The sequence below is a fragment of the Gigantopelta aegis genome, chromosome 9 (assembly GCF_016097555.1).
Source record: "Gigantopelta aegis isolate Gae_Host chromosome 9, Gae_host_genome, whole genome shotgun sequence".
NCBI lineage: Eukaryota > Metazoa > Mollusca > Gastropoda > Neomphalida > Peltospiridae > Gigantopelta > Gigantopelta aegis.
The window spans coordinates 45,292,981-45,320,353 of NC_054707.1; the positions used below are offsets into that span (position 1 = coordinate 45,292,981).

Below are 27,373 nucleotides of genomic sequence, written 5' to 3' on the forward strand. Positions count from 1 at the left end.
TCAGAAGAAAGAGCCAAAGCTGACAAGTTTCACATGCATCCCTCAGAATACAATAATTGTTTTTGAACGTCACCTGTGTTGTTTTGTGTGTGTGTGGGGGGGGGGGGGGGGGGGAAAGAGGGGTTCTATCCGTATGCTATACATGACTTTCTTCGTTTATTTGCAGTATACGTGTTCTATTCAATCAGTGAAACATTCAAGTGGACTCGAGCAGCTATCCTATATGTGAACGATGTGCCGAGTATACAGACACTGGCCCTGACCATGATTAGCCAGTTTATCAAAGACAAGGCCTACGATCTCGTCAAGCAATACCCCGTGTCGGCGGCGTCTACCAGGAAAGAACTGAACGCCATTTGTAGATCTATCAAGAGGAATGCACGAAGTATAGTCTTATCAATATTTTATTAACCTAGTCTCGTATAAGCCCACGCAAATAAAGTAAAATAAAATATGTATTTACAATATTTCATAGCTACACGTATATATTTTTACAATATTTGTGCTCTATAGAAAACCATAAGCTGGTAATCTGAATATTGGCTCGCTCTCATTGCAGTGATATTTGGCTGTGTATTCCACACAATAGTATGATATAATTATGTAAATGCTTAATCAGAGGTAAACATGAATACATAATTAACTGTAATGTATCTAAGTTCAGAAATATTGCTGCCATGTTTGTTTTAGTTTTATCAAATTGTTTGTTATAGCAAATATTAAAAGATAATATCAATATAAGTATATTTCTCAATATTATGTATATAATTAATCAGCAACACCACTGTCATCATCAATAGTATCCAGTGGCGGATCCAGAAAATCCATTTGGGGGGGAGGTGGCAATGACTTGAGGCGCAATGCTAAGGAACTTTGGGGGAAGTTTGGAGGGGGAATGTAAAAACAATTAAAATTAATATATAATAAAATTATAACTGTCGCAAAAGTTAGCCCCCCCCCCCCCCCCCCCCCCTTAGATCCGCCTCTGGTATCATCTTTCAATTTTCACTGCCATAATTTATTAGTATTTAGGTTGCGTTCACCTGATTCTTGTTTGTGTGATTGTTTCCTTCTTGGTGCGGGAAGTAGCTCAAGGATCGATTCCCGATCCGAGCTATTTCTCGTTCCAAACAGTGCAACACGACTGGTATATCAAATGCCGTGGTGTGTGCTATCCTGTCTGTCGGATCCCTTGCTACTAATGGAAAATTGCAGCGTGTTTCCTTTTTAAGACTATATGTCAAAATTACCAAATATTTAACATCCAATAGCCGATGATTAATAAATCAATGTGCTCTAGTGGTGTCATTGAACAAAACAAAGTTTGTTTTCTTCTTCGTTTGTGTTGTAGTTATTTTGATAATGGTACCAAGACGCCAACTGCGGATGTACATGCTGGCGTTCCACGACTATGGGCTGACGAATGGCGAATATCAGTTTCTCTTCACCGAGATCGACCTGGATGAGGTGAATGTTCTCACGAGGGGGATGATATGGCGAGGGGATGATGGCCGGAATGATGACGCCCGCAGCGCGTTTGGAAGTCTGCTTTACGTAAGTGCATGTATGTGTGTGTCTATTTTATTTATTTATTTAAATTTGTTTCTAACTTTGGATTGCCTTACTTATTCTCAGATTAATTGTCAATTATTGCATATGGCTGATGGTATAGTTATGTGAAGGATGGCACGTATGCCTGTGTGTATGTATTTGTTCGTGCGTATCTTTTGTTTACATTTTTGTTGATGATTGTCAACCAGTTAACTATATTGACACTATTCATACACATATATAACTAGTTACATAACAATATATGTAATAAACAAAATGTAATAATATTATCACTGAAAAATGTTTCTAATATGGGATCAATTCCCCGTCGGTGGGCCCATTGGACTATTTCTCGTTTCCGCCAGTGCATCACGATTGGTATATCAAAGGTCGTGGTATGTACTACCATGTTTGTGGGGTGGTGCATATAAAAGATCCCTTGCTGCTAATCGAAAAGAGTAACCCATGCATGAAGTGGCACAGCGGGTTTCCTCTCCTAATATATGTGTTGTCCTTAACCGTATGTCTGACGCCATATAACCGTAAATAAAATGTGTTGAGTGCGTCGTTAAATAAAACATTTCCTTCTTTCTTGTTTTTAAAAGTATTTCCCATATCCAATGCTACTAACCAATATGAGTAGCCAATGAGTGTGGCAGTGGGTTTCTTATCTTACATGCTAGACCGAATGTCGCATCTGACATACGTTAGACACCAATATGCTGTCACTTATACATTCAATGTGATATTCTGTTAAACTATCAACTCTTTCACTACAGTTCACCTTTGTGTATGTCTCGGACCATCGGTGGACAGGTATGATGGAAGCATACGAAGAAATGTTCCCCAAATCCACTGCTCCAAAACCAGTTGTGGTAAGTCTGTATTTACTCAGACATACATACATACATACATACATACACGCACACACACACACACACATACACACATACACACATACACACATACACACATACATACTTACATATATATATATATATATATATATATACTGAACAAAAAAAGAAACTTCCAATTGTACATATAGTAGATGTTGTGTTAAAGAATTCATTGTGTAATGAAATTATATAGGTAGTATTAGCCTTGAGCTGTATTATCAGAATTCATGAATTTTATCGATTATTTTTGCACTGTTAATCGTCGACAACGTGAAATTCAGTTTGAACGTGCATGCATGGTTCGACATGTCCCGTGTAGTATTCGGTCAATTTGTTTTACTTGTCTTACTGACATTGTTGTCAAGTGAACGAAAACGCTTCAAAATTTGTAAAACAAATTAACGTTTTTTACATTGTAGCATTTTTAGTATGCCAAGAATACCCAATAATTTACGCGAACGGGCGATTGGCATGCTTGATGCTGGCATGTCGACAGAAGACGTTGCAAGGCATGTTGGGAGTTCTAGTCGAGCGATATGAAATCTTACGCGCGAACGACAGGAAGCACCAACGACTTGCCACGTCGTGGACGCCGCGTGTTACAACGCGTGGTCAAGACCGCTATATCATGAACACGCATTTGCGCAATCGATTCCAAACTGCCACTGCTACTGCTGCTAACACACCTGGGCTTCATAATAACCGAATCAGTGGGCAAACTGTTCGTAATCGTCTGCGGGAGAACGGTTTACATGCACGACGTCCTTACGTCGGGTGCGTTTTAACGCAACGTCATCTTCTAAATCGTCTTAATTGGGCACGTGTACACACTCGTTAGATATGGCGACGATGGAATACCGTTCTTTTTTCGGATGAATCCAGATTTTTTTTTACAACGTGGTGATGGCAGGGTGCGCGTCTACCATAGGAGAAATGAACGCTATGCTGACTGTTGTGTTCTTGAACGAGATCGTTTCGGGGGTGGGGGTTGTGTCATGGTCTGGGCAGCCATTGCCCATGGTTATCGTTCACCACTAGTCGTCATTGATGGCTATTTAAATGTTCAACGTTACCGCGATGACATTCTCGCTCATCACGTCATTCCTCTGTTCCATAACAACGCCGACATCTCGATTTTTCAGCATGATAATGCCACCTCTCATACAGCTAGAGACACTGTACATTTTCTTAGGACAAATAACATTGATTTCATTGATGACTGGCCCGCTAAAAGTCCAGATCTCAACCCCATCGAGCATGTCTGGGATAGTCTGGACAGACGATTGAGGCGTCGTCCCAACCCACCCGCTAACGTCAACGAACTTCGTCAAGCGCTCATTCAGGAATGGAACAATATTCCACAGGCAAAAATCAACACTTTAGTCAATTCTATGCGCCTGCGATGCACTGCAGTGGTCAATGCAAGAGGTGGTCATACCCGTTATTAAGTGGGTGGGGTTTTTTTTAACCCCCTACCACACTTGGTCAAAATTTCTCACAGTTTCTGTTAACCTATGGCCATGATTTTTGCACCAAACGATGCATCATGGAACACTCTTTAAACGCATATATAACAATTATTCCCCCGGTTTGTTTTCATCAAGTTATGTTCAAGCAAAGTTAGCGGAAGTTTCTTATTTTGTTCAGTATATATGTCCATCCTTTTGTCCCACATATACCTTTCCAGATGTTGTTTTCACAGTGTCTTGAGATATTGAGCTGAAATTGTTTGTATAGCTTTATCATGTTCAGATTTATTTTTCTTCTTTTGCAAAGAGTTATGGGCCTTCAATTTAAGAGATACGAAAAATGTGTTGGGCGTGGTAGGGGACATGAGTTGCTTTAGTAGTACTCTCAGAATGCTTGTTTTGTTTATTTTAGTTTAGTGTAAGCAAAAACAAAAATTCGGTCTCTGGTCAAACCAAAGTTTCAGAATTGATGCGGCAATGCGGCTTTTTGTTTCTCTTTTTGTTCAATTTTTATTTTTATAAAGTAGGTATTGCACAAAAAGGTGGGTACATTTGATACCAAAATAAGGGGCATATTTAAATGGAAATCAAAAGGCACGTCCTAATTCATACGGACAGGGCATTTTGTCTCCAAATGCGGTTTTGCGTCATAGTAAGAAAAGCCCCTTCAAAAATCGACGTCATACCGCGGGAAAGTAAACAAAAAGTTGACGCGCGAGGGTCAAAATCGACGCGTGCGCTGACCAGAGACCAGAAATTTATTTTGTTTGGCCTTATTTTAATTTTGCCCTATTTGTTGAATATGCAGCCAGATCGTCATTCAACCTTCCTGTACGACGCTATGCTATTGTACGCAGCAGTAGTAAACGACACCATTGCAAACGGGAAAACCCCTAACGGGACGGAAATCTTCAAGGCGGTCCAGTACAAAAGACGTTTCGGTGAGACTTCGCTTTATTTCACCTCTGTTTAGAACTTTACGCCAGGCAATGATTCACATTAGCGGTAACAACCTTGCTAGAATGTCATTTGGTATATGCCAATAATGCAGAGATAGAATTGTTAGTTACTGTGTGCACAATCCTTTACACTGTTTCATCTGAAGTTTAGATTGTTTATATTTATTTTGATTATCATTTCGTATATTTAGTTTTGTTTAATACACAATGACGTCAGATGTTGTACGTCACAGGTTCCATCTCCTTGGTAATGGCTTGGTACGGGTATTCTGTCTGTGGCAAAGAGCAGTATTATCATGTTTTGGACCAGTAGTAATTAGATAATAAAACATTGCAGTGGAGTCAATCATGAACAGTTCTGGGTCGCTCAACGTCACTGGAGTTACCCATCCACAAATATGGGCTGAGTTAACACTTTCATCATGAACAGTTCTGGATCGCTCAACGTCACTGGAGTTACCATCCACAAATATGGGCGGAGTTAACACTTTCATCATGAACAGTTCTAGGTCGCTCAACGTCACTGGAGTTACCATCCACAAATATGGGCTGAGTTAACACTTTCATCATGGACAGTTCTGGGTCGCTCAACGTCACTGGAGTTACCTATCCACAAATATGGACTGAGTTAACACTTTCATCATGAACAGTTCTGGGTCGCTCAACGTCACTGGAGTTACCTATCCACAAATATGGACTGAGTTAACCTATTTCATCATGAACAGTTCTGGGTCGCTCAACGTCACTGGAGTTACCTATCCACAAATATGGGCTGAGTTAACACTTTCATCATGAACAGTTCTGGGTCGCTCAACGTCACTGGAGTTACCTATCCACAAATATGGGCTGAGTTAACACTTTCATCATGAACAGTTCTGGGTCGCTCAACGTCACTGGAGTTACCATCCACAAATATGGGCTGAGTTAACACTTTCATCATGGACAGTTCAACGTCACAGGAGTTACCATCCACAAATATGGGCTGAGTTAACACTTTCATCATGAACAGTTCTGGGTCGCTCAACGTCACTGGAGTTACCATCCACAAATATGGGCTGAGTTAACACTTTCATCATGGACAGTTCTGGGTCGCTCAACGTCACAGGAGTTACCTATCCACAAATATGGGCTGAGTTAACACTTCCAAATGTAGTTCCCGAAACGTTATCACGTAATCTGGGTACTAGACTACCATGGTGCTGGTGAATTGCTCACTTTCCTGTCGATCTCCTTGGTTGACGCACTGTAGGTTTTGCTTTAGATTTAAACATGTTTGTTTGTGCTAAATTAAAATCTGTCATAGATACAGAATGTCAATTCTCTACGATTTGCTGTTATGTTTATTTGCCTTTGTTCGATATCAACACCGTGTATGCGTATGATACAGTTGTATAAACAATGTGTTGACAAGACCTCATCAGCTACGCATGTTTTTCTCTCTCGGTTCAGGGGGTGGGTCGTAGTCCAATGGTACAGCGCTCGCTTGATGGGCGGTTGGTATGTGATCGATCCCCATCTGCGGGCCCGTTTGGGCTATTTCTCGTTATAGCTAGTGCACCATGATATGTGGTATGTGCTATATTGTCTGTGCGATAGTGCATATAAAATATCCCTTGCCACTAATGAAAAAATGTAGCGTGTTTCAAAATATGTCAAAATTACCAAATGTTCATTTTCAATAGCCGATGATTATTAAATCAATGTGCTCTAATGGTGTCGTTAAACAAATCAAACTTTTTTGTGCAATGATACAGTTATAAAAGCAATGTGTTAACAAGACCCCACATAATGTTTTTCTCTCACTCAGGAACCTCTGGGGAGGTGTTTATGAACGGCGTGGGCGATCGCTTCCCCAGTTTTGTTGTGTGGGATCTCGCTCCGGATGGTAATTTCCAGAAGGTCCTCACCCTTAACTTCTCCGCCACGGCACCGGGATCTCACGCCAAATACAATAAAGTAAGTTGTCATTCATTCATGGCTGGACGTTGTTCAAAGGAGGGGCGGGCCGTAACCCAGTGGTAAAGTGTGCGCCTGATGCGCGGTCACTTTGGGATCGATCACCCTCAGTGGGCTCATTGGGCTATTTCTGATTTCAAACAGTGCACCACGATTGGTATATTAAAGGCGTGGAATGTGTTATCCTGTCTGTGGGATGGTGCATATAAAAGATCCCTTGCTACTAATGAAAATTGGTGGCATAAGACTATATGTCAAAATTACCAAATGTTTGACATTCAATAGTCGATGATTAATAAACTAATGTGCTCTAATGATGTCATTAAACAAAACAACCTTTATTTTGGTTAAATGGACAGAATGATCAGGCGAATTGTCTGAAAAAACATCAAATAAATACCATTAAAACACGTACGTGTACATGAGGAAAAGAAAGAGGAAGAAGGAAATGTTTTATTTAACGACGCACTCAACACATTTTATTTACGGTTATATGGCGTCAAACATATGGATAAGGACCACACAGATATTGAGACAGGAAACACGCTGTCGCCACTTCATGGGCTACTCTTTTCGATTAGCAGCAAGGGATATTTGATATGCACCATCCCACAAACAGGGTAGTACATACCACGGCCTTTGATATGTCAGTCGTAGTGCACTGGCTGGAACGAGAAATAGCTCAATGGGCCTACCGACGGGGATAGATCTCAGACCGACCGCACATCGAGCGAGCACTGTACCACTGGGCTACGTCCCGTCCCCTAAACAAGAAGAGATTCCTATGGGTTCAATGTTGATATCGTTGTGTGTTTATTTTACTGTTGTTTCATTGTTTTTAGTATTTAAAAAAAACAAGTTCTTATCATTATTAATAGTATCGGCAACATTTTTACTGAGTATCATAAATGTTTTGTGGTTTAAACATGCTTTTATTGACATTGTCTTTTGACTTTTGACCATGACCTGACCTTGACCTCTAAAATCGCGTAGCCCCTTCTCAAAACAATTATACTGTCCCAAGGTATAACTGTGCCAAATTTGGTGTCGAATAAAGAGTTAGATATGACAAATCAAACATTAAATATTAAATTTTTGACCTTAAGAGATGCATATGTACAGCAAACTGCATACTTTTCGATTTTGTGACATTTCATTGGACACAAACATGTGCAATTATTTCGAAATATAGTAATGTTAAAGCAGTTTAATTTTTGATACAATTATTTAGCGCCAACAATATGTCAAATATGATTTAGGAAGAAATGCTAAAATGACACATTTAGCAGGCGTCTACATGTCTGTCTGCCCATCTTTTGCTTCCATAATTTGTATAATTATGTGCAAAGTCATCTACTTAGCAGTTACTTCAGTTACGTCATTTTCAGGTAATACTGTAGGTACATTTTCGAGCATTTTCCCGCGTTCATAACAGAAATTTCAGCGCTTTTGTATAAAACGTGTTTTGCAAATGTTACCCGTCTACATAGCGTTTTCGACGTTTTGCAGTGTTTTTGTCTCGTGTAAATAATTAATGTGGATTAAGTCATGTTATGTAATTATAAATCCATATAGGCAAATGTTCTGTAATTAATTTGAGGCATAGAACATAAATGTACGTTCCCAATTATGCTTATTACAGGAGATTTAAGGTAACGGGACGCAGACATTATTGTGTAAGAACGAACATTGTAGGTAACTACTGCTACTATTACTACTACTACTATTACTACTACTACCACTACTACTACAACGACTACCACCATTACTACTACGACTAAAACAATCACCACCACCACCACCACCACTACTACTCCTATTACTATTATTATTACTACTACTACTACTACTAGTCATATTGCTGCTGCTGCTACTACTGCTACTACTGCGTCTACGATTACGACTATGACTACTATTGCTATAATTATTATTATTATTATTACTACTACTACTACTACGACGACGACGATGACTACTACTACGACTACGACTACTACTACAATTACTATTACTACTCCAATTTTAAGATCCCATAGAAATGGGGGTTTTACGATTCATTTTAGATTAACATGGAAGTTTTAAAAAGTTGCCATCTTTGATTTGATTTGATTTTGAACTTATTTTCGTGCTTATATCCAATTAAGGTTCAAGCACGCTGTCCTGGGCACACACCTCAGCTATCTGGGCTGTCTGTCCAGGACAGTGGGTTAGTTGTTAGTTGGTTAGTTGTTAGTGAGAGAGAAGAGGGTGTAGTGGCCTTACACCTACCCATTGAGCCCTTAAGAACTCGCTCTGGGTTGGAGCCGGTACCGGGCTGCGAACCCTGTACCTACCAGCCTGTAGTCCGATGGCTTAACCACTGCGCCACCGAGGCCGGTGCCATCTTTGAAGAAGTTTAGCCAAAAATAGAAGATTGCGATAAAGACTTTTCGTCATCAGTGAAATATAACAAATTGATTTATTATATGGTGATCGTTTGCTTGCTTCAGAAATTTCTCATATCTGACCTTTACACTAAATCTGGTGGTCGTGTTTGTTTGATTTCAGACGGTTCTACGGTATCATGAGATAATTTGGGGAGACGGCCGAACTAGCGCGGAATATATACCTCTCGATGTTCCTGTCTGCGGCTTTTTTAATGAGCTCTGCCCAGAAGGTAGGACACGCACGCATACGTACACACGCACACACACACATACGTGCACACGCACACGCGCACACACACACACACGCACATGCGCACACACACACACACACACACATGCTTGCCCATACACCTGGTGGATCTATCTGGGGAAAGACATATCCCAGTGGTAAAGTGTTCGGTTGATCCCCGTCGGTGGGCGCATTTGGGCTATTTCTCGTTCCAGTCAATAATCCACAACGTTTGTAACTTAGAGCGTGGTATGTACTAGCCTGTCTGTGGGAATAAAATATATATCTCTTGCTGCTAACTGGAAATAGTAGTTCGTTGAATGCAGGCCGCGGTTTCCTGTCTAACGATATCTGTGGTCCTTACCCATAAGTTGGACACCGTATAACCGTAATAAAAATGTGTTGAATTCGTCTTTAAATAAGACATTTCTTTCCTTCCATCTTATTACTGACGGTCCTACATAATTGCCAACTTGCCACTTTCTGTGGATTCATTGGTTTGCTAAGATTTGATACAGCAGGACTCTCACTGCCGTATCCTGAGCAAAATCCTAGTGGCGGGAAGTGGAAGGGGGGGGGGGGGGGGGGCACTAGTTTTTATAACCAAATGAAACACTATAAAAAATTAACCCCTGAGATGTGTATGCTATTTTCTGCAGTAAAAAATAAGTGAGATTCTCAGGAGGGTACGGCCCTGACTCTAGTCGTACTTGGCGTTATTTTGTTAACTCGGCGTGCAAACACTTTACAATTTACACATTTTCTCAACTATTTATGCAAATATTGTTTCGATTAATTTGTACTTATTTATCACAAATAAATGTAAAACTAGCGAAATATAATACTTGCAACTATTATATAGTATCTTTAATGTAATAATTTTACAGAGACCGTAATGTATTCATTATATAGTTATTTTAACTAATATGCTGTAAAATATGTATGAAATAAGCTGTTTATGTAGGATGGCGGTCATCTTGGATTTACCACAATTAACCTGTTTTGATAAATTGTCATCTTAACATTAACTAGACCTTTATGACATGGTTATGTCGAAACAGGTAATATATAAAAAAAGAGAAACAGCATTTTTGCAGTAAGTTTTACAGTAGATAAACTCGAATTATAGTATAATATATGTAATATGTTGAGAGTACAGTACAATAGTTTAGATTGCAAATGCGCTTTAAACCACCTGGTGTGAATACTGTACAATAAACCACTTTTCTTGCAGATACTACAACCACTCTAATATTAGCGAGCACCATATCGGTAGCAGCGGCGTTAGTCATCATCATTGGTCTTTTCGTAGGAAAGTTAGTAATTTAATTTCTTACACACCCGTTGGTGAGAACTCCATGCGTTCTTTTTGATAACATATAGTTGTTTACACGCGTACGTGTGTTAACAATTTCAAGACATACGACTGGCTGCTCCTAGGTGATGACTAGGTCACCAATGTCATACGTCCAATAAAAAACAGCACTGTGACGTATAGTTAACCTGGCAATTATGTGTCTGTCACGCGTAAGTCAGCTACAAGTGCAAAGGGTCGTAAATATTTTTCAGTCAATAAAGATGTTACAATTTGCTTAACACCTGTTTTTTGAGGATATGTAAGAAATAGAATAATAATTCGTGTCCGTTAGATCCCATTTATCTCACAACTCGTTTTTTAAAAACTTATCAAACTTGCTTTCGCTCGTTAGATACATTTTAAAACAACTTGTTTTGAGATAAACGGTATCTAATGGCCACTCATGTATTATTATCTATTTAATATTAAGGCAGGGACGTAGGCTAGTGGTAAGGCGCTCGACTCGTGCGCTGTCGGGGTAGGATCGATCCCTGTCAGTGGGACCATTGGGTTATATCTCGCTTTAGCGAGTCCTAAAGAAAGGTTGTGGTATATACTCTCCTGTATGTAGGAATGAATGAATGAATGAATGAATGTTTAACGACACTCCAGCACGAAAAATACATCGGCTATTGGGTGTCAAACTATGGTAAAATGCAAAATATCCCTTGTTGGTTTAAATATTCTTCTTTTAATACTGGATCGTTAAAATTATATCATCTATACGTGGGCGGATCTTGGGTGTTTCTAAGAAGGTGTTACAACAGTGTAAAAGGCACCTACAATATTCCAAGTACACTAAGGAGTACGGCCATTGGCTTAGCTAAAGTGGGTTCAAAGGGGTCTATTACGGGTGAACCACCACAATAACAAACAGAAATGACTTTACTACTTCTAACTCGACGAGCCCTCAACTTGTTTTATAAAACAAGTAAACAATTAATTAATAATGACTAAGTATTGACATGTTTATACCCAGATATATAACACAACAAAAAATTGGATAACACATATTTTTATATTTATTTGTTATGAGATAAATGTTACACGTACTCTACCTGACTTGGTTGACTAGCTACTAGAATCAAGTAATAATTATCGATGACACCTACATCAAAATATAATACTATTAATGTAGTTCAGTTACAACCCGTCGGCGATTGTGGTAAAAAGCCGGGGTATATACTTTACTCCATTACACCATAAATAGTTAGGTTATCTCTGAAGTAAAAAAAACCCATTCATTATTCATACTTCCTACACATATATTATTTAGGATAGGCAAGTTACTCTGGTCCATAAACATACTAAATAAAAGTACCTGGCTACAACACAATGTGTGCCAGACTATAACGAAAATACAACAATATCTACCACATAGCCTGCTGGACCATAATAACGTCACCCCAGGACATCAGCTCGAATCCACGAGGGCCCCTACACTTGGTGCTCTCATCTCCTGATCATATAAATCTATACCGCCGACAATTTAATTCCACACGGGCCGCCACACTTGGTGCTTTCATTTCCCAATCACATATAAATCTTCAAATCGCTACCTTATTTATGTCACATAAACTTTCAAACAACTGACTCGTTGACGTAACTAACTTTGATAACGTTCGGTTAATCTATATATCCCTATAGAGACGGAAAACAATTTGACATAATGCTGGTTCACAACGTTCTAGGCGCTAATTGTCCTAAGTTGTGTTTGTTTAATTAATGTATCTGGTAATTAGTGCTCCCATTCTTGGCGTTAGATAAGGTTGTGATACATCAACTTAAACTGTGAACCGTGACGAATACAGCTATCTAAACAGTAATTATTACCAATTAAAGGTAAACATGTATTTGAAGGATAACCCATGCGCAAAGCCCAGATAAGCAATAATTTACCCGATTAACCAATTAGTACAACTTAACTACAACTCCCAATTAATTTTCTTTTTTTCAAATTACTCTACAGTGGGGATTGGCATAAAGTACATATAAAATATATTACGAAAATGAACTAGGACGGTATAACATTTCGCCGGTATTCTTGAACGCAGAATGATTTCTTACATGTATCACAGGGTCAAACACCTCCCCAATCACACTTCGTATTCCTCGCCATCTTTTATATTTGTTTGTCGCCTCATAACATTTGTATAAAACAGTCTGCCCCCCCCCCCCCCCCCCCACTCCCAATTTGAAATCCTTATGACGCCAATGCCCCTAACCCTCTAGATCCACAACTAGAGTACCGTGTGGATATAAAATAAATGATATTTAGAAAACTGTATAGTTACGTTGTTAAGATAATTGAATTTTACAAGTAGAGCGTAGAAGGTAAGCTGATTGTGAGTCGAACAAGCTTGGTGAATCGGCTAATTGGCGTTTAATTAATGCATTAAACTATTAGTATATTATAACAGCTGGTGTTCTCCAGATTTCAATGTATGTATTAATGTATTTTGTTTTAAATAAGCACATAATAGCAGAAATATGAGGTAATTTATGACACTTTCTGTGACTCGGGCATATTCTTGTACGTCGGACAGTGTGGTCTCAAGTCTCAACTATTTTCGGCGATCCTGTTCATTTAGTTAAAATTTGTTTTAGTTTAACGACCACTAGAGCACATTGGCATATTAATCATCGGGTATTGGATGTCAAACATTTGTAATTTTGATATTTAGTCTTAGGGATAAAACCCACTACATGTTTCCATTAGTGCCAACGGATCTTTTATATGCACAGACAGGATAGCACATAACACGGCCTTTGATATACCAGTCGTGGTGCACTGGCTGGATCGAGAGATAGTGCAATGGGTCCACCGGTGGGGATCGATCCTAAACAGACCCCGCATCAGTCGAGCGCTTTACCACTGGGCTACGTCCTGAGCCCGTTCACCTTTCGATAAAAAGTATCGACATTATTAATCAAATTTGTGTTCCTTTAGTTTGTGACATAAGAGTAAAGACAAACGTATCTAAATAGATAATGAAATTAACTGCTTAATGGTTGTAGACAATACTGATTCATTACACTTAAATTCCCCATTAGTTCTTACCTTGGTGGTGTTTGCAAGAAACAATACGTGATACGGAGTCTAACATTGACATTGATCAATAGATACATTACAATTTCAGATCAAGGCCGTGGCTTATATTTCAAACAAAAATCAAGGAAGCTATATGTATACAAATGCATTTTAAAAGTACCATATTGATCCACACTATTTTTAGTGCTGTTGTATATGTTTCTTTCTGGATGCTGAACTATTTTCATTAGCATCAGAAAAAGATACACAAACCTTTTAAAATGTATTTGTTCTTGCATTTAAGACTACCGCTGTGGTTCCTTTCTTCTAGTGCTAAATGGCATGACAGCAATCACGTAAAATTGCAATGAATGACAATTGGTTACAAGTTCTATAGTTTGTCTTTAGGATTTAGCTATGTCGGTTGAGCCTTCTACTGAGGTGTATGCGTCGCTGGATCGAACCACCTCGGTGGATACATTCAACTGATTGGTTTTTTTCTCGTTCCAACCAGTGCATCACAAGGCCGTGGCTTGTGTTTTGCTGTCTGTGGAAAAATGTAGCGGGTTTCCTCTGTTTATTACAGTCAGAATTATTAAACGTTTGACATCGAATAGCCGATGATTAATTAATCTATGTGCTCTAGCGGAGTTATTAAACAAAACAAAACAAACTTTAACTGTGGAATTATTGTTATTGTGTAAAGCCCCAGAAATGCTGCTTCAAAGTTGCCCGACTCATACACGTGTCCAACTCACTGTCAGTTTATCCTACATGTAACGCATACGTTGATACAGTTTGAGAGAACAAGCACATCATAAAAATATTAATGAGCCTTTTTTCAAGCTCAGTTTACTTTTCATCATCTGTTTCGCCTGTCTACACGAACCAGTGTCGTGAACAGAAATCCAAATCAACGCCTCCGCTAGTCCACAATATTGAGAAAATGGATATACGAGAAGTAGTGTTCGAGTAGCAGTACTTTTTTTTAATAATAAATATTTACTGTCCCAGATCACATAGCAGTGTCGGGGTTGGGAGCCCCGAATCACTGCTTTACATATATATATCCATGCTCTAAGCAGCAACCAAATGTGTTTAAAATAACAAAACTAACAGAAACTGATTTAGACTAAAGTTCCACACATGCATACAGATGGACACGGACAGTGATCTATAATATAACTATATATTTTTATTTTTAAACGAGAACAGAGAAAATAGCGAACAGAGTAGCCGTACTTTATCAAGGAGAGCTATGCCTATGTCTTGTAAAAAAGGTTAATAAGTAATGAACAGCGTTTTTCTCATAATAATGTCAAGTGTCAAATCATGACTCAACAAACAAAAACACAAACAAAAAATAAAAAAAATCCCAGGGACGAATCACTAAAAATGTGAAGCCATCTTCGTAAAATGACAATATGAATATCAAGATACAGCGAAGATACAAATTAGTATCTTGAACTGTACATATATTCTTGGCAGACACCGTCAACGCTTCCCATAAACTGTCTTCCGGGTGACCTTTTGGATGCGCTCAGTTTACTGGTGACTGTTTTCAAAAGAAATATAAAATTCGTATCCCGTACTACAATTTGATCTCAACAGCCAAACCTTATTTCAAATAAGACATAAATATATTTTATGTCCATGTTTAGCGCAAGCTGAATTAAATATTAGGCAAAGACATAGATTGTTTATTTCAAGGCAATACTATTTTCTGTAATCCTAAAATGTACAGGACAGAGCTTTTTCCAAGAAATAGTTATGGAAGACGTTATATTTAATAAGGTATCACCTGATTACGTTTATCAAGGGGAGGTAACTATTGTATGTTTATAAATAGATTATTGATTTCTGAATCTGTTTTACCTGCATTTTAAAGTTATCTTGTTAATTTGTATTGTTAAAATTGATTTAAAACAAGAAACAAACACGGAAAGTGTAGATTATTTTAATGGAATGAACAAATTAAAAGATTTTTTTTCTGCCATATTTGTCTGTTCGTATAAAATAATAGTTTATTTTCTGAATAGAAAAAAGAAAGACTAGGATTTCTTGTGAATAGAGAAAAAATGTACACCCAGTGTTGTGGGAAAAAGTGAATAAGTAAGGAACAGCGGGGTTTTTTTTTCTCCATAATAATGTCAACTTTCAAATCATGGCCAAAAAAGAAAAGAAAAAAAGAACCAGTGACAAATCGCAATAAATTTGAAGCCATTTTGGTAAAATGACAATATGAATATCAAGATACAGATAAGATATAAATTTATTATTGGCAGTCATCGATAACCATTTCCATAAAGGTACACCATATGTGGTGGATATTTATACCTTGGGATTCGGCAAGTCGCGGGTGTACTTTCCCTCATAGTCGTGTATGATGGTTTCTGATATTTAATTTCGTACTTTTAGCAACATCTCAGGAATGCATTTTATTACTGAGTTCCTTATTTGAAATATTATTCTATGTAATATCTGTGTGCGCGTTCATACGTCCCTTTGTTTCCATAAGCGGTAAGGTAAAGATGGCTTTCTGACATCATACGTTATGCTTAAATGGACCAAGGACTTTGGCTGTAACATTGCCGATCAGTATCTCTGTTTGTGTCTCTCTGTCTGTATGTCTCTCTGCTATTATCTGTCTCTCTCTCTCTCTCTCTCTCTCTCTCTCTCTCTCTCTCTCTCTCTCTCTCTCTCTCTCTCTCTCTCTCTCTCTCTCTCTCTCTCTCTCAGTATTTTACTTTTGTCACGTTCCAATAGTTTCTAATTTTATCTATTTTCATTAATAGTCTCTTTTTTTAATCAGATGGTGGCGTCGTGAGCGGGAACTTTATCAGATGGTTTGGAATATCCCATTTTCAGAATTGGATTTTAATTTTAGAAAATCAAAAAAACAATCTAGTACAGATGTAAGTATTTGTGAAATTGTTAGGTTAAATATATTCCAGTACTTTTTTTTTATAGCTACTACGTTATTAAAGGGACATACCCTAGTTTTTAAACACTAAGGCATATTTTTGACTATTATAGCCGTTTTTGATAATTGAAATCATACCTTTCTTAGATTTTATGGTTTAGATTGTCAATTTCCGTACATTCGAAGTGTTTTTAGTCATCCTGGTCTTTTTACAAAATGCATTTCTCATATCTTTAACAAAAACGCTCGTGCGTCTGAGAAGTGACAGTTATGGAGTAGAGTTTTTAGTCGAGTTTTTAGGGTATTTCACCATTTCTAAGTCACAGACTCATGTTTCACTCAATTGTAACTTTATCCAAATGTGTTACAGGTTTGTAGACTAACTAAACTTAGTGTTAATTTTCACGGATTGAAACTAGGGTATGTCCCTTTAAATAAATGAATAGTTGAAATCTTATATTGTTATTTTAAAAGGGTGTCACATTAGTTTTTGCAATGTACTTTTGCGACGTTGTCGTAAAATAAATGTTTCATTTTTCAAATATTGGATTTCAAATTTGTTATATTTGTCGACCAGGACCTCGTTTTACGAAAGTATCGTTGCTACGGTTAATTTTAGTCACTTACATTATAACTATTTCACTTAGTCCTACGATTGGCAGTCCATACCTCGACGCGACATAGTTTACTATCATCGTAAATTATTGTGGAATTTTACAGCAAGACCGAAGCAGTTATAACAGGTTGTCAAATGACAGTTTGATGCTGATTTGGTTATTTTGCTATGAAGGGGGCGTACTCATTAGTTTTCAAATTGATCCAGTATACACATAATACATTTTATTAAATTTGGCGTTCGATAAAATCATTTCATTTCAACTTATTTCCGTGCTTATATCCAATTAAGGTTCAAACACGCTGTCTTGGGCACACACCTCAGTTATCTGGGCTGTCTGTCCAGGACAGTGGGTTAGTTGTTAATTGTTAGTGGTTAGTGAGAGAGAAGAGAGTGTAGTGGTCTTGCACCTACCCATTGAGTCGTTAAAACTCGCCCTGGGTGGGAGCCGGTACCAGACTGCGAACCCAGGCCCTACCAGCCTTATGTGCGATGGTTTATGTTCAGGACAGCTAGCTTGAACCTTAATTGGTTATAAGCACACAAATAATTTGAAATGAAATGAAATGAAGCTGTACACCCCCTCCCCCCCCCCCCCCCCAAATAATGATTGTGCCCCTCCCTAATTCCAGGTATCATTCGCATCATATGTATAGGTACATAATGTTACACTTTAGATAAATTCCGCCAGCGGGAGTGATTGTGTCTCTAACGAGGGAGAGAGCTCCGCTGTTGACACCAGCCACAGTTCAGTCCTTGGATCATTCGGCTCCGTCATGAAGGGCTCGTCCCTGAACGACACGAAAACGCTGTTAGCGCGGTATCGATCCACGATCGTCGTCGTGAAGAGCATCAGGAAGGACAAAATAAAGCTAGACAGACACATCCTCGCACACCTGAGAGAGGTAGGTTAACGTGACCGCTTTACCACTGGGCTACGTCTCGCCTCCGAGAGAGGTAGGTACGCAATTACGCAATTGGGTGGCATAGCCTTACAACCGTCTGTTTAAAGATAGGAGGGACCGTGCTTGGTGCACATTCTGGTACGGGTTTCCAGTAAAAACGTTTGTGTGTGTGTGTGTGTGTGTGTGTGTGTGTGTACGTGTGTGTGTGTGTACGTGTGTGTGTGTGTGTGTGTGTGTGTCTGTGTGTGTGTGTGTGTGTGTGTGTGTCTGTTTCTTTATTGTTGTTTTGGTGGGGGGTTTTGTGGGGGTGGATGTTGTAGGGTTTATTTTTCAATTATCAAATTATAACAAAGAAAGCAAATATAACTAGATATGTTTATCACATTTGTGGGCAAAATATGATTTGTTTTCGCTTGCAAAACTTGACTTATATTCTTACTTTTTGTCAATTATGCAGTAAACAATTCATGTTTACCACACGAAAAGCATTGTATAATTACATGTAGAAGCTCTAACTGTATTCTATGAATGTGCAATCAGTTGGAAAGCAAATTTCAAGATGCCGGATAAAAAATATTCACGCTGGACGTTCGAAAATGTACGGCATTGCCGATTGCCGTGGTTAATTGCCAGAGTTATTGAATAATGGCTGGTAATAAGCCTACGTATATGTGTTCACAGAATTATTGCATTTATGTTACAAAACATGTCAAAAACGAAATAAAAGTCTGTACGTAGCCTATTGTTTATCGGCTGAATTTAAAATAGATATGAAAATCCTTGGTGTTTTCGTCGTTTGTGTTCATGTTAGAGTGTCGTTAAAAAGCAATTGTTTTACTATTGTAATGAACCTTTCTAATTACAGCTGTTTTCTGTGAAGCATCCGAATCTGGCCACGCTAATTGGGATGTGTCTGGAGACGGACAACATCAACGTCTTGTGGGAATACTGCATAAAAGGAAGTATTCAGGTAGAAACTTACCTCGTATCAAATTCGAAATCTCTTGGCTGACTGCAGCAAATTAAGTATAATTAAAACATTACTATGTCGGTAAATAAGCATTATAATCATTTTACATTTGAAATTACAGGCCGTTAAGGACAATGAAAGAAACTACAAATTGTTGTATTGGGTTTGGAAACCATTTCAAATGTCGGCCACGTTTTTGATCTCTGTTCAAGCGATAGTCTCGTCTCCACATCGTATGATGCAAAAACACACACCGTTTTCATAATACATGGTCAACTGTCTTATAAGACAAACCGTTGTTACACTGGAGAGATCTAGCTAATTCTGCCTAAAGCTTGCCTGAGTTGCTTTACTTGTAGGAACGAAGCCCCTTGATGGACTCATTGTGTAATTTGTTTTTTCTCGCTCCATGACAGGAATATCAAAAGTCGTGGTATGTTCTGTCCGGTCAGTGGGAAAGTTCATATAAAAGATTATTTGCTGTCAATCGAAAAATAAAGTGGATAACCTCTAAGAATATAATGTCAAAATTAACAAATGTTTAACATCTAATAACCGATGATTAATAATTCACTGTGCTATAGTGGTGTCGTTAAACAGAATAAACTTTATAAGTTTTGTTTTCTTACATTTGTACGTTGTGTCAAGATATTATAGAAAGTGTCTCGCGAATCGACTGTTTATTGCGAGGTTAGCTTTTTTGTGTGACCTAGATCATGACTGCATCTAAAAGATATCAAGCTATGCTGCATCGTGTGAAGACAAAAATAATGTGCGTGGTCTATTCTAAATGGTTGTGGTTACAACCTCGTCTCACCACATTCTAACAACATGATTTACCAATAAAAAATACATGTAAAAATACACAATTTGTATCAACCATTGTATTATAACTATCAACAGCTACTGTCTGCGACCGCCATACAACATGAGATTACCGCCATGTTTAAAAATGTTTTGTAACAGTGAAATAGCAGCATCCCTCTCGGTTTTAAAATTAACAGTAATACACTAGCGTTCGACGGTAACGAACATGTAGATGGTGGATTATAAATAGTTCATAGAAATTAATTAATTAATTAAGACCGGCCTTGGTGGTGTCCTGGTTAAGCCATCGGACATAAAGCTGGTAGATAGTGGGTTCGCAGCCCGGTAGCGGCTCCCACTCAGAGATTTAATGACTCAGTAGGTAAGAGTAAGACCACAACACCGACTTTTCTCACACTAACCAGTAACAACTAACCACTAATCACTGTCCTGGACAGACGGCCCAGATAGCTGAGGTGTGTGTCCAGGAAAGCGTGCTTGAAACGTTGGACATAAGCACGAAAATAAGTTAAAATGAAATGAATTAATTAATGTACACACTAACGTGAGAGTTCAGTTGTTTAGTTAGTTTTAAAAATGTTCTCTAGATTGCAGATTTAAGATGTAAATCAAAAGCTGTATTGGTTTAATAATAAAACTACGTTCAGTATTACACGTGTGGTATGGTTGGCTAGTCTCGTAAAACGTACAGTGGGTGCTTAAAGAATTAAGGTTTGAATGACGACAAGCTGTTTGCATGCCTCACGGCTCAGTTGTGGGCGTACGTATGTATATGCCAATAAAACTGTCCACTGATGCAGCCAGTCCTTCTTCATCAATAACTATCAACCATGAATTCCTCTTCTTAAGCTATAGTCCCACTGGGATCCCGGATAACCCCGGACCACCCCGGACCATAATCCGGGGTGGTCCGGGGCTTGAACCGTAGCGATGCCGGGGTGGTCCGGGATCATGCGGGACGGTTCTGGATAGGCCGGGACAGTCCGGGGATCGTCCCGGCAGTTTTAAACATGCTTATCACCTATAGGGGTGACGGTCCTCGGTCGCGATTTTTTGCCAAAAATCCACCGGATCACCCAGGATCATCAAGGACCGTGGTCCGGGATCATCCTGGATGGTCCGTGGTGGTCCGTACTTAGTGGGACTTGTGCTTAACAAAATAGCCATGTGTCATTGACACTCTCAAGAAAAGTGCGATTTAGTCGAGGTGGTTTATACACAGGACATATACATGAAAATTAATGCATAAATCAATGAATTACCCAAGGTTTATTTAAATCATTAAAACGTAACAATACGACAGCCGGTTTTCTATTAGGCTGTTTTCTATATCAGGACCCGTGACGCCATTACTTCACTGTTTTGCATTATTACAGTTGAATGCCTGCAATAATTAATATAACGACAGTTAATAGCTAATGATTGCACTTTAAAGCTAACATGCATTAATCGCAAGTTAGAAAATGTCTAGTAAACGTCATACTGAAACATGCAATCATAACTCACTTAGTAATAATCTAAAATACCAAGTCACGAACACCTTGAAACTCGTATCTCTGTACACAGTGAATCCAACAGTTGTTTTGAAAATACCGTGGTTGCTCTCGTCAGGTGTTCTTCTATAGGAAGACTGCCATTCGCCAGGACGTCATCTTTTTCCTATTGCCTGTAGGAGGACTGCCATTTTCAGACACATTTTGCCTACTTTGTATTATGAGGACTGCAATTCCAGAATAATACATTACAACTTTATATATATATATATATATATATATATATATATATATATATATATATATATATATATATACATATATATATACATATATATATATATACTCTTCAACAAAAGAAACGCAAAAGGGTACAAATGGGTTATAACTCCGATTTTATGTTTCCTACCGGTTCATGCTTTGTGAATATAAGGTCATTGCATGTCCCAAACACATTCCCACGGTTACATTCGATAAAACGCAGCTACTGTACAATAAAGTTCCAAAATGTGAATATTCGCAAAAACGCAGCCACGTGCAAACCATGTCACCACTGCACGTGCGTTGTCTGCACGTACAACATGAACACCGACAGTATAAAAGTGCAGGGTGTTCGCTTGCCTGGCCTCTGTATCTGGCCGACAGTTGACAATCCAGGACATGCCACGTCTCAGTGAACCGCAGAGAAACAATGCCATCGGCCGACTAGACGCAGGCGAATCCAGAACGGCCGTTGCCAGGGCATTCCATGTGTCCCCAAGCACCATCTCCAGACTGTGGGACCGTTACCAGCAACATGGATCAACACGTGACCTCCCTAGATCCGGTCGACCACGGGTCACTACCCCCGGGCAGGACCGCTACATCCGGGTACGCCACCTTCGGGAACGATTGACTACTGCCACCTCCACAGCCGCAGCAATACCAGGTTTGCGCAGGATATCCGACCAGACCGTACGGAACCGCCTACGTGAGGTAGGAATTCGTGCCAGACGTCCAGTTCGAGGTGTCATCTTAACACCACAACACCGTCGACTCCGACTGCAGTGGTGCCAGATTCATCGACAATGGCCTCAACTGCGATGGAGACAGGTGTGGTTCAGTGACGAGTCCCGATTTCTGCTCCGACGTCATGATGGAAGATGTCGCGTGTATAGGCAACGTGGTGAACGTTATGCGGCAAACTGCGTGCAGGAAGTGGACAGATTCGGCGGGGGTAGTGTCATGGTGTGGGCAGCCATCTCACACACTAGCAGAACTGACCTGGTCCACGTGCAGGGCAACCTGAATGCGCAGGGCTACATTGACCAGATCCTCCGGCCACACATCGTTCCAGTTATGGCCAACGCCAACGCAGTGTTCCAACATGACAACGCCAGGACTCACACAGCACATCTCACAACGGCTTTCCTACAGAACAACAACATTAATGTCCTTCCTTGGCCATCGACGTCACCGGATTTGAACCCAATTGAGCATCTATGGGACGAGTTGGACCGACGCCTCCGACAGCGACAACCACAGCCCCAGACCCTGCCCGAGCTGGCAGCAGCCTGGCAGGCCGAGTGGGCCACCATCCCCCGGGACGTCATCCGTACTCTGGTTGCTTCAATGGGCAGGCGGTGCCAGGCAGTTGTCAACACACGCGGAGGCCACACCCGGTATTGACTCCAGATGACCTTGACCTTGGTGGTGTGTCCTATCACTTACTCACAATGGACTAGAGTGAATTGTGAACAATCCTGCAACATTTGGTAATTATCGGACTCACCATTCAATAATTAAATCAATTCTCCAAATGTTACGACAATGTGGTTTTGCGTTTCTTCTTTTGAAGAGTATATATAAGGGGGCTGTCATTACAGGTGCGACACATCATTCCGTGTTGCATGTAAGAGGACGTTCTCTCTCCAATGGGGGGGGGGGGGGGGCGGTAGACGTAGCCCACTTGTAAAGCTTTCGCCTGATGCGCGGTCCGTCTAGGGTTAATCCCCGACCCTGGGTTCATTGGGCTAATTCTCGTTCCAACCAGTGCACCACAACTGGTATATCAAAGCCCGTGGTATGTGCTATCCTGTTTGTTGGATGGTGCATATAGAAGCTCCCTGGCTGCTAGTGAAAAAATGTAGCGGGTTTTCTCTCTAAGACCATATGTCAAAATCACCAAATGTTTGACATCCGATAGCCGATGATTAATAAATCAATGTGCTGTAGTTAAACAAAGCAAACCATCTAACTCTCCAGGGCGCCAAATCCATCCTAAATTCGCCACAATTAATGTCATGACTCTCATAAACGAATATAAATCATGAAAGGACAGAGCTCACGAGACACTTAATTAATTGTGATAAAATACACATCATGTCTCTACGCAGTCACTTACGAATATGAAAAACACGACAATTTCCATCAGTGGCAATCATAATTTATTTATTCATTCTGAATGTCGTTTATTTCTCAGGATCTTGTGAGCAATTCGATGCAGATAAAACTGGATGGTGCGTTTCAGTTTTCTATTGCCAACGACATATGCAGGGTGAGTGTTAGCGATTAGGGGTACGTTGGGGTAGGGTTGGGTTGGGTGTAATGTATTTCTCAGACGAATTGCACAATATGTGTATTAACATGCAGACATGTTTGAATATCATAACCTGAATTTGTGTAAAACAGAAAATAATAGTGGGGTGTGTTTTAGTGGGGGGGTTTTTTTTTTTTTTTTTTTGTGGGGGGATTTTGTTTGTTGGAGGAGTGTTTTGGTTGGTGTTTTTTTCAATTTATAACATGTGCCACAATGCCTTATATAGCTCTGGGAAGGGAGCAGGCAGTGAAACAAAACTATTGCGCAAAAGGTTGTACATTGTCACAGGAGAAATCCAACACCGTGAAGTGTATCATTTGAGAGGCTTACTTCCAAATATTTTATGAAAACTTTGACCCGTTGAGTGACGCAGCTAGAAAGAACATTTGTAGACTAAACCGACGCTCAATAATTTTGCTTTTATGCATATCTATCAATCGATCGAAACATTGGGCTGTTGATTACACAAACTAACTGGTGTACCCAACTAGCTACCAGCTGCGCGTTTTGACAAATGTGGATGCAATGATACACGCTGAAACTAATACAAGTCAGTCATCGACCTTGTTTGCTATTGTATTCAAGGGAAGATCCAGAGAGCTATGAAATGGATGAGCGGTATAACATATTGAACGATACCCAACTGGGATGATATTAATTGGACCCCACTAAACCCACCCAACCAAGATGTTTTATTTAGCCCAAGTTTGACATTGTGTATCATTCAGGGCTTAGCGTTCATTCACGGCGGACCCATGAAATACCATGGCAATCTGAAGAGTACGAATTGTGTAATTGATAACCACTGGGCGTGCAAGTTGACAGATTTTGGAATGGAGCCATTAAGACTGGGACAATCATTGGAAGAACACGTTACTGAGACAGACGAGTACTCAAGTAGGTATATAATGATGTGTGAAACAGGGCAGATGTATAGCAGCAGTTTAACAACAAAATGTACCATGTGTCATTTCTGCCTTCAAACTAATTTTGGTTAATCATTTATTAGATTAGCCATATAATGACTGCAGTTTTTATTTCACACTTCCCCACCAGCATCTTTATCATGCATCTTACTTGAGATCCATCTCAAAGTCATATAAATAAAACGAGAGAGAGAGAGAGAGAGAGAGAGAGAGAGAGAGAGAGAGAGAGAGAGAGAGAGAGAGAGAGAGAGAGAGAGAGAGAGAGAGAGAGAGAGAGAGAGAGAGAAAGAGAGTTTTACATATGTACTAATGCTAATGTTTAAGAGAGTGACAGAGAGGGAGATACAGAGAGAGCGTGTGTGTGTGTGTGTGTGAGAGAGAGAGAGAGAGAGAGAGAGAGAGAGAGAGAGAGAGACCACACAAGTTTACCATCATCTTCATCTTTTTTATCAGCATCCTCATCCTCATAATTATCATCATCATGATGAGAATCAGATTCATCAGAACCAACATCAGAATCATTGTACTCTTAATCAGAATCAGAATTATTACCTTTGTATACCATCAACATCAATCAATATAATCATCATCTTTACCATGATCTCTAAATAATATCATATAAAATGGAAGTATTGATACTAAATGAAAGTCTGTTAATATCTTCTCCCCTAACACCAGAATTATTCTGGATGGCTCCAGAGCTGCTTCGTCACCACCTGCTGCGGATGCCGTACATCCTGACCCAGCAGGCCGACATCTACGCGCTGGGGATCGTGCTCAAGGAACTGCTCTGTCTGAACACTCCGTACTCAGAGGAACACAATCTCACGCCTAAAGGTAGGTGTACGTTTACAGTGTGGTGTCCGACGTCAGGCTAGTGTCTAATCGACAACAATGGGGTGTAGTTATATTAAGAAACAAACAAGGCACAGAAATATAATAGGTATTTCTATTTGTTTCTGTTGTAGTATTTTTCGGTACACTTTTAAACCAAACTGAAAATGTGTTCTGACTTTCCTTGAGAACAAATGCTGCTCTCGCATCCTTAGTTCAGTTCTGGACTCGGCTCAGTGGTTGAAGCAGTGTCTTTAAGGCTGGTATATATTAGGTTTCATTCCCAATACCGACTCTTATTAAGCCAGGATACGTGTTCAGCATAGTGAAAATGTGTAACATCACTACACCAATGTTCTTCCAATACTACGTACCATTCAGAACATATAGCTCATATAGTTGATGTACATAGGTATAAAAGCATGTTTCAACCACAGTATGATTGCAATATAAAACAAATATCTTGTGCCGAATTCATGAAATCTATTTCAACACTTATTTATGTATAACTACTAGTATCTAAATGTATTGTATAGGTAATTTAATTTACGACAAACGTTCGCACAAATCCTAGGTTTTTTTGGCAATAAACGTATACTAGCATCCGCATCTGGTACTGATGTGGTCCGTAACGAAAATCACATAAGTTTAACATTTAACAGGTAACCAGACCACAACTTTCACCTTACGTAATAAACTTATTGTCATTATTTAACTACTACTTGTAGCATATTCACCATATTTAACTACTACCATACTACTACTTGTAGCATATTCACCATATTTTCGCACAAAAATATCGTTCGTAGAGGTAAACGAACCACTACTTGTTGTGGTTAAAAATAACACGGAACATATCCGTATTACGTCTTTTGCTAAAAAAAATGGACTCCAGTGGACACTACAAGTAAGTGTAAGTGTATTTGAGCGATATTTTACGGAACCCATCAGTACTGGGCACGAACTGGATGCGTATGTTAGTAAATTTTGCTGTATTGCTTAAAGCTAGTTTTCAACCCGTGAAAATTAACACTAAGTTTAGGTAATCTACAAACCTGTAAAACATTTGGATAAAGGTACAGTTGAGTGAAACATGAGTTCTTTGACTTGAAACGGTGAAATACTCTCTAAAAATAGACTAAAACTCGACTCCATAACTGTTACTTCTCAGACGCGCGTGCGTTTAAAAAAAAAAGAAGAGAAATTCATTTTGTGATATTAAAACCACCAGGATGACCAAAAAGACTTCGAATGTACGGAAATTGATAATCTAAACCTTAAAATCTGAGTAAAATATGATTTTTGTTATCAAAAACGGCTATAATTGTCAAAAATATGTCTCAGTGTTCAAAAACAAGGGTGTGTCCCTTTAAGTATATGCACACATTTAGTGTGTAATATATAGTAGGTCAGTCTTTCTAGA

General features: G+C 39.2%; 1 protein-coding gene across 1 annotated transcript in view; it reads left to right on the forward strand.

Annotated features, from left to right (window-relative positions):
* The window catches only part of LOC121381599 (atrial natriuretic peptide receptor 1-like), a 68,351-nt gene that overhangs the window by 26,564 nt on the left and 14,414 nt on the right, over nt 1-27,373 (forward strand). The window contains exons 4-15 of the mRNA XM_041510935.1: nt 167-358; nt 1,352-1,554; nt 2,331-2,426; nt 4,728-4,860; nt 6,686-6,834; nt 9,382-9,490; nt 10,724-10,797; nt 18,094-18,321; nt 19,187-19,291; nt 24,074-24,148; nt 24,919-25,087; nt 25,795-25,953. Of these exons, the coding sequence (XP_041366869.1) occupies nt 167-358; nt 1,352-1,554; nt 2,331-2,426; nt 4,728-4,860; nt 6,686-6,834; nt 9,382-9,490; nt 10,724-10,797; nt 18,094-18,321; nt 19,187-19,291; nt 24,074-24,148; nt 24,919-25,087; nt 25,795-25,953 (1,692 nt within the window). The remainder of the gene's footprint in view (nt 1-166; nt 359-1,351; nt 1,555-2,330; nt 2,427-4,727; nt 4,861-6,685; nt 6,835-9,381; nt 9,491-10,723; nt 10,798-18,093; nt 18,322-19,186; nt 19,292-24,073; nt 24,149-24,918; nt 25,088-25,794; nt 25,954-27,373) is intronic.